General features: G+C 34.7%; 1 protein-coding gene across 1 annotated transcript; it reads left to right on the top strand.

The window, feature by feature from the left end:
* On the top strand, positions 1-862 carry LOC100375722 (peroxisomal coenzyme A diphosphatase NUDT7-like). The gene has a single exon (XM_002736261.2). The coding sequence runs from the start codon at positions 1-3 to the stop codon at positions 658-660; it is 660 nt and encodes a 219-aa protein (XP_002736307.2). The 3' UTR covers positions 661-862.
* Positions 863-9,405: the final 8,543 nt, after the last annotated feature.

The raw sequence follows: 9,405 nt of genomic DNA on the forward strand, positions 1-9,405 counted from the left end.
ATGTCTAATTTTATAGAGGAACATAGAGATATCCAGGGTCACAAAGCTGCTGTATTGGTGCCGCTATTTTTCCAAAATGACGAAATTTATGTACTTCTCACCGTTCGATCCAAAAACTTGCGTTCACACAGTGGTCATGTAGCTTTCCCCGGAGGCAAGATGGATGAGAGGGATTCTGATCTTTTGGAGACTGCTTTGAGAGAATCATGGGAAGAAATTGGTTTGCCAAGGGACAAGGTAGAAATCGTGTGTCAGGGGATGCCATTCAGCTTCCTTAATAATGTGGTGGTGACTCCATTCATTGGATTTATTGACAGCGACTTTTCACCAATACAGAACAAACGAGAAGTGTCAGATATTTTTAGTATGCCAATCATCAATTTTTTATCTGCAGAGAACCACACATCCACAGTTCACTTGGATGCTTCTGGTAACAAGTCATATGTACATTGTTTTGAATATGCTGACAAGGACAAACGCTATTTCCCATTTGGATTTACGGCTTTCATTTGTGTTATTTTAGCGAACATAATTTTTCAAAAAGCGCCTGAATTTGAAATAAGTTCGCTATATAAACCCAATGATCCTGCTAAAATTCTTTTAATTTGGCATCAAAGACGTGTCAAGTCCAACACAATGAAAGCAAATAGTAAACTCTAAAACAAGAATATAACCAACCTTATTATCTGTTGACATCATACAGCATTGTACCATATCCGATTGAGAAAATCAAGTATATAGAATATATTATAAAAGAATATAAGGTATACTTGGTGATAAAAACTCCATTTGACATCACATGAATTGATCCTAGATGGCCATTGCCACGCATTGTGATCAAACTGATCAATAAAAGAACAACTGGCAGCCATCATGTTTTTTTTAAATGTACATTCTTTACAATCGAATCAAAGATAATATGTTGACTTGCATATTCTTCTCGATTTTCCTTACCATTTGATAAAAATATGGTCAACTGGCAGCCATTTTGTTTCTCAAATTTGCTGAACCTGACAGTTAAATGATGAATGGATTATGCATATCTCTTTTTCTAGATTCAAACAAAATTAGTGGCCATTATTTTTATTTATGCTCCTGCAAATTTCTCATGAATATATCACCTGAGTCAAGTTGAAAGTTAGTACACAAAAATAAACTCATAGGTTATGTTATTTTGTAATTTGATCAAATTTAATTTGTTGAGTTGAGGGCCATTTTGTCTAAAATCCTAAAATCATAGTCCAGGATCATTTCTTGCAGATCAACATGGCCTTGTATCAGGATCATAAATTTTGGCTTACGGGTACACTCATAATTCAGTCATAAAACTATACTTATACCGTGTTCACACGTGTGACAAAAACCCGGTTTGGAGATCAGCTCTATAGTTAGCTAGCGTTGAAACACCTATGAATGAAATAAGGTACCATGCTGATTTAAAATGGCAAGTCTCAACCGGCATCCCATAATTACAGAAATGGTTTAGCATGTGTGACTGATAATGAGCCTTAAAAACACTCTCTCAATGTCAGCCTTGCTCTGAAGTTCCATTCATTGCAAGTATTTTACAGAAACATTGCAGCCAATAACAACACTGACTCAGCTTAGTCTTTATACACGTATGAACGTAAGGCCAATTAAAACCACTGGTAATGATTATTTACTAAGTTGGTCAAACTGGCACTGTGGCACATACATGTATGTATTATTGAATAATTTTAATGCAAAAAAAATATTCAGTTTTACCTTGGATGAGAAGCAACACCTTTTTTAGGAGGCTGTATTAAAACATGCATTTAATGGAGAACAACAACAAATAAATGCACAGCAACCTGAAATAAAACAAGAACTTCCCTAAAACTATAGTTTGTAAGAAAAGATGAATAACAGTCTCCCGTGTTCACTCCCATAGTTTATAAAGGTCAAGCCCACATTCTTCTATTTTGGATTCAGACTTTGAACAATGACCCATGGCTATGTCAATTACTGGAGTATGTATGCCTACGTGACTAACCAGTATTGCATTCCTACTCTGCCAGCATGAGTTGACATAGTATTCTTCATTCACGAGAGTCAATTTCATTTTTTATTCCATCAAAGGAAATAGTTAGGAACATTGACAAGGCTTCAATTGACCTCAACATCAATAAAATGTAATTTATTGTCACTTACTGTTCCAACTGTTATTGTTGTCCTTGGACATTGTTCTTCTCAATTTGATATCAAAATTAATATTATTCTTGTAAATTCACATGGACTTAATTTACAGTAGTATTCACAAGTTTGTAAAAAGTTGTGTTGCTATTTATTTTTGAAGACAAGTTATTATTATTTGAAAAATAAAAAGATTCTACAATATAAACCTGTGTTGATGCTATAATATTTTGTTGGTTTTACTGTACGTATAATTGGTATCCTTCCAGAGTTGTTAAAATGAACCCCATTGTAGTGGCATTACCAGGATTTTGTAAAACCTTCAATTGAAAAACAACTGTGTTATTACATGGAACTTTTAGTTCTTTGGATTTATAACTGAGACTCGCAGGTCCATGGTATATGTAAGTGTTATAACAAACAATGACATTTATTTCACTGTAGTAAACCCAATTCATTCGAAAGCAAGCAAAACCTGTATAATACAGTTTTACACAGCCCAGACTGACAGCTCATCAAATGGGTGCTCAGCTGTACAATGTGTTTCTGACCCTCTAACCCCTTCAACATTGTATGCCCAGGCCATAATTCATCACTACCATGGAAGGGGTGGAGCTAAGTGTGCTATTTTTGAAACCAATAATGTGTATACAAATTCTTGTATGATCAGTTACATTAATCACACTCATTGTTCAAATGTAATAAATAATTTGATTTCAGAAAGCTCTTCCAATATAGTTCACATTTTCGACAAATAATTACTTTCCTCAATCAGACATGAAATGCATTAATTATGAAATGTTTAGATATTCCAGATCTCTTTATTCAACATTTTTGTGAAAAATTAAACTTTCAAACTCTTTCTTTAATTTCACTGGATTTGTGATATGTGAATTTTACCCATAGCAACCAATGAAAAAGGGAACCTGCAATTATAACTGTTATCCTGATTCCAGACATATGTATTGAATGTATTTTTACTCGGGTGGACACCCAACCCCTTCTATGGGTAATCTTTGTTTCCATGGTAACAAGCACTGCCTCCCTCCTAATTACATTTTTTTCATAAAAGAACGTGAATTTTTAATTTTTATTCAGTGCCCAAACATTTGAGAGAAAATAGTTTGGAACTTGTAAGCACAGTGTATTATTATAACATGTTATGCCATTGGAATGTATGCTTACACAGCTTTTATTTATAACTTTAAGATGCTTATTTATTGGCTATTTATGGGTTGGTATCTGGCGATGTGAACGTTTATATGACCCTCCCTCTGGGTCACCAAGAGTCTGAGTGTTTTATTTCCAATATCTACACTGCAAAAGAAAGATGCCTGCTGTTCAATCTGATTAAAATAAGATTTTTGTTGGGGGTTGTTCATTTATTTATTTTTTTGTTTATTTTTTTCAAATAAATTTGTTTTTATATTTATTATTTACTGATTATTAATTCCTAGAACTATTTTTTTTGTCTTATTATTCTTTCCCACAAAAATGTGAACTATACCAACCCATTCACAAAGATATTAATTTAATCATATTTCCTGCCTTAAAAATACGTTTGTGGCTGTTGAGTTAGGTCACTGTATCAGGCTTGATGTTTTGGGTCAGCAACTCCCTGTGTTGCCCATGACAACCTGTGTGTTTCTGTGCTGTGCTACACACACTGATTTCTCTGTCCAACAAATGACCTAATTAACAGGTGACACTGAATTACAGCTATCTCTTTTTTATGTGGCCATTTGCTGGCATGATTTGGGACTTTTCATACTTTTTTCATGATTTTTTCTATTTTGTTAACAGAGTTGAAGAGAAGAAAAAAAAAAAAAAAACATCATAAAAGATGTCCCCAATCACAAAAAAGATTACAAATAAAAAAAATTGTGCTATGGACCCACATCTGCCGTAATTATCTTCAAATAGGATATTTTCAGTTGACACAAAATGAAATTTAAGCAGTATAAAAAATATATATGCACAATGTTGAGGAATAAAAAATAATGTGCTTGTTTCATGGTCTGATATGTTAGAGTTTTGGATTGTTCAGCCATTTCCATTGCCCTGTTCGAATGTTATTAAATAAATAAAATAAAGAAATTTACAAACATTGTTATCAAATTGAAAAATTGGATTTGCAGGTAGGATATACACCCACAGTGTCATCATTGCTGATAGAAATGCAAATAAATATGCCAGAAATAAAACACTAGGCTGTCAGTTTGTTGGATGTGGAATACATCCACTGTACATGTGGACTCCATTTGCCTGGCAACACTTCACCTTGTGTTCACCTGTGTTGCAATATCTGTTAGGGGAATTGATGATTATGAGGGGTGTGTCAGATAGTCTGATAAGATACAGATTACAGGTGCAGCTCTGACATTAAACACACAATTCTGTCTGTGTTATTGCAACATACATTTAGGGTGTGTGGCGTGAATTCAGAAAAAGTATGCTGGTAGGGGGCCTGTCATTATTCATTGGCAGGGAGGGTTGTCCTGGGTGTGTCTGAGGGGGGTCAGTGGAAATTTATACAAATGCAAGTGGGTTACAAAGAAAAATATACATGTATATATAAAGTCAGTCAAATATATACTTGTACATTGAACATTAATTTATTCAAAGGTATTAAGTGGAACAGAACAAGTATCGACAGATTAAATGTTTTATTGTAACATACTGTGAACACAATTTCTATATGAGCATCATACCACAGCACTATAAATTACCCAGAATTCTCCGATTTCTGATTTTTGGCTTACTATTATGGACCCTTTTAAATTCCTGAATAGTCTGCTGTATTTGTTTAACAAAAGTTTGTTTTGCAATGTGTGAATTAAAAATTTACATCAAAGTATGGTTTAAGCTGATGTAAATCTTCAAAGAATGTAATTGCCAACATAACTAGTTGCCCTCAGCGCCTGACAGCGCACATGCCTATTTTATTGTTTCGTCTATTCAATGACACAACCATCTACAGTACAGTGTATTTTATAGTATGATTATAAGTTTGGTTTACTGTTTACAAGAATAAAAGAACATTTTGAAAAAAAATGCATGAAGCATATCCACAGGTGGCTGTGCACTGGTGAATTTTATCAACCATGTCAGTACAAACCACTAGAAATTGACAATGAGAATGATATTGTAGCTCAAGAACTTGGTGAATCAAATGGAAAAAGTGACGCTGAATTACACACATTTTGTGGCTAGGAGTGGCAGACGGGCTGGGTCATGGTTTATGCATTCAAGAAATACAACTAGGTCGGAGTTCAAATATATTACAATATTTAAACCAATGTTTTGGCTTCGGTGGATGGGTGGGGGGGTGGGGGTGATTCGATCTTTTGGAAACAGGGTGTCTGATTTTCATAACATAGTTCTATGGGCCAATCACAATTTCATTATTACTCTGTAATTCCTCTGACCCCCATGTGATAAATAATGACGAGTCCCTGGTGTACGTGAAAATTCGTCGTTACAATCGAATGGATGTTTGTTTACGGCAAGATTCGAAATGTGAAGTGAATGCATGGAGTTGATGTATGACACTACTTATTCCTGAAAATATTTATTACTTTTATGTTGTTGCATATGATCTATAGCCGAATGTTGTACAGTGTAAATTATGTCAGTACCGCTTTAATTTACAGTCGTAAAACACATTAAAGAGTTCAAAAGTACACTGCTTCAACACGAGGTCAATAAATCATTTACAAATCTTTGATGAACTGACCCGGTTACCGTTCAGGCTGGTTTTTGAAGGTAAACAAACTAACCTAGGGGTGATCGTATAATGACTTTGGTGCTACCCGTAATCAGTACGTATGCGCGATTTCTATTACACTATATGATTTATTCAGGACATGGGGATGACTTTAAAGCGCGGTGGTCGTCGCGCCGCGTCCTGTTTGACATGGGACTCATAGCGACGTATACAACTACATTGTTTATTCACGTGAAATTCAAACACGCGCTGCGCGACGACCAACGCGCTTTAAATAAATTGAAGTCTTTGTGGCCCGATTTTAGAATTCTTGTCTTCTCGATAGACATGTCTATATGAAAAGAAACTTAGGCATAAAAATAAATGATGATGCCCATGATTGCAACGGATTGAACTTTGTTCATCTTATCACCTTTTCTTATCATGTGACGTCTGATTGTTGGGAAATGACAGTGTAGCTATTTATTCTTGGCTCATGAACGTGCCTGTTCAGACCGCTAGACTATGTTACCAAATATTGCGTATCACGATGTGAAAGCTTAATACAAAGCATAAATATGAGACAAGAACACGCCGTACTTTGAACAAAATCCTAGTCAATAAAGAACAAACAAAACTAATTTCCTGCATATTATATTATACATTTAAATTATTTACGAGAAAATGTTTTTATTCACGCTGTCATTGCACCGTGGTGTGTTATTCACCGTATATGGTGACGCGCCGCTATTTATAAATTTTAATTATGAGTGTTTTTTTTTAATTTTAATATATATTGAAAAAAAAAACTAATTGATTGACTAAAATGACTCGCAAGTCAAAGTGAGCCTTCAATAATTGATTATCGTCAGTTCGGCTTTCCTTTTAAATATATTAACATTCTTTTCCTTGGTGATCTCGTGTTTTAATAACGAACGTTGAGATAAAATACCAATGCGATGAGGTCACTGTGACTGATTGTGATAAGCAGATGTAGTCGTACTGTCGATCGATTCGTGTTGATTATCATTTTATTTTCCGGTTTCCTTTTCAAAACGCAAAAGATATCGGATTTATATAGATTAGAATAATATATTTTTATAGAATAATATGCTTTCAATCCACGCCATTATGAGATCAGTAGTTTATTTTTACGATTGCAGTATTTTTCCACAACATCTGTGCACACCTTCAACATTTGAATCGTCGAGCGACACTAAATCCTTGCTGGCTGGCTGGTTGGGTGGGTGGATAGATGCTCTGGCGACTGTGTGTGTGTGTGGGGGGGGGGTATAAACTATCTATACGAGTAACAATGTCCCGGACAGAAATAATATTTCACATTACGTATTTAAAATGTGCTAAAATGACTAACATGAATATTGTTCACGGTGTCGTCTCGTGATTTTCAAAAGCATGTCATGTACTTTACAATGTATTTGTATTTTTTCGTCAGAAAGTGGGCTTTTGTTATCGGATATGCTTGACCAGATGATACCAAAAAGAGATTTTCGGTTCGTTGAGCGGGACCTTGATCAAAGTAAACGCGCCTAACCAGTCAGTGTATATAAGGTAGTAACTGAGGAAAAACGAGTTAAAAATTTATATGTGATTCAGACATTCTCTGAGAGTTGCTAAGCACGGTGTTGTATCTAAGGACATGCTAACGACAACGGATGTCTGTGGTCATTCAATCCTCAGTCAACTAATATTATTAATTTAATATAATTAGTTGTCTGATTTTAGTCTTTAGTCTTAGTAAAACCGAAACGTGATTGTCTAGCTATTCGCGTGACTGAAAGTGGTAAAAAAAACCCTGTGTTTTCAATGGTAAACAAATTACACTAGCGAAATTGGCCGCTAGATGATCTCTTAGACAAACATTTTAAATCTAAGCTTTTAGATGACGTGTCCGTTGTTATAGTAGCATGCTTAGCTTAGTGACTTCTAGAGAAGGACTGAATCATAGATATTTTTTAAAATATGTTTATCCCCTGTTAAAAATTGTGAATTTGTACAAAGCATAAACTAAATACGTATATCCGTATCACACGCATCTGTTTTCTGCATACTGCACTGTGTTTTCAAAATTAGTGTGTTTTCTGCATTTTTTTCATCCATCCTAATACAGCCGTCATATAGATTTTGAGTTAGCAGAACGGCGCCCTCTTTATTTTACTGTAAAATACTTTATTTTCGCTGGAGTAATGATTCAGTGAAAATAAAATCCAGCGAATATACCTTTTTTCCTATATTTAACATTCAACTCGCCAAAAATCAGTTAAAATAAATTCCATACAAAACACTCACAAAGTCTTTCAGCGAAAATTAATTCCAGCTAAAATAAAGTATTTCACAGTAAGTATAGTGCAATGTAATCGGTCGTTTGACTGATTGATAAACCATTGGTAATCATAGAGTGAGACGTGCGTGAATAAATTATTAATTAAATAAAAATAATCAAAATGGTTGTAATTACATTTTACAGGGTGATTTATCTTTACTTTACAATGACGCACACCGCTGACAAATTTCCTGTCCAAAATGTACTTTACTATCAGTGTTTCCGATTTCATGTAACTGAGATGAGCATTGCGAGGATGTGAAACAGAATTCTGTATAGATCACACGAAAAATTCCACTAGTGTAGTTGCCATGGTAGTATTTGTGTGACCCGATGACCCTCCATCCGTGGGACTCCCATCCATTTGGAAGATTATCCAAAACATACACCCCAAAAGCTCATTGCTTTATCAAAGATAGATTTACATGGAATACTTTAACACAATTTCGAGCCAGCTTTCAAATGAGTAACACTTTAACTGGTCAGAGGCCAGCCACTCCCTACAGAATGCTCAGTTATAGGGTGTACCTTTACAATGATGGTTTTACCATATTGCATTATGGGATTATACAGATATTTCAGGTGTTCGCGCCACTGCTAACAATTGAAAGTGGACACAAACTGCTGAATTTCAAATTTAATTTGTTTATGTAGGTTTTATCTGTATATTTCTATTTACATATGATTTGTTCGCCATACCCATTATACGAACGAAATTGAGATATGATGAGATTGTTTTAATACTATAGTAGGCTGTACATGAACTAGAGAACGTTTGATCCATTTTTGTATGAAAGACTGACACTTCGATTTTCGTGAACAAGCCTTACATGTAAAAACTGCATCTGTGGCAATATTGTTATTGAGGGCGCTATTTCTAACTGTTAGACATTGAACCCATGTTTGACTACTAGTAACCTCAGACTAGTAATAACTCAATAACTAGTAATAAGTCAATATGGAAAACGCACAGGGGATTGTCGTGTATTTAAATTGCATTACGTCCATAAATCTTGTCGCTTTTAAATTTTGCTTTTTTTAAAAATATTATTCTACCAGCATGAGAATACAGTGAATACAAAGTGAAAATAGTATTCATCCACTCTATAAAGACACATCCACCCCTCATTCGAATGGTTCAGCCGACCCTGCCTAGTATGCAAATTACTGAAAGGCGGCCATTTGAAATTCTTCAAATTTG

Source organism: Saccoglossus kowalevskii, chromosome 6, assembly GCF_978046115.1.
Source record: "Saccoglossus kowalevskii chromosome 6, keSacKowa6.1, whole genome shotgun sequence".
Lineage (NCBI taxonomy): Eukaryota > Metazoa > Hemichordata > Enteropneusta > Harrimaniidae > Saccoglossus > Saccoglossus kowalevskii.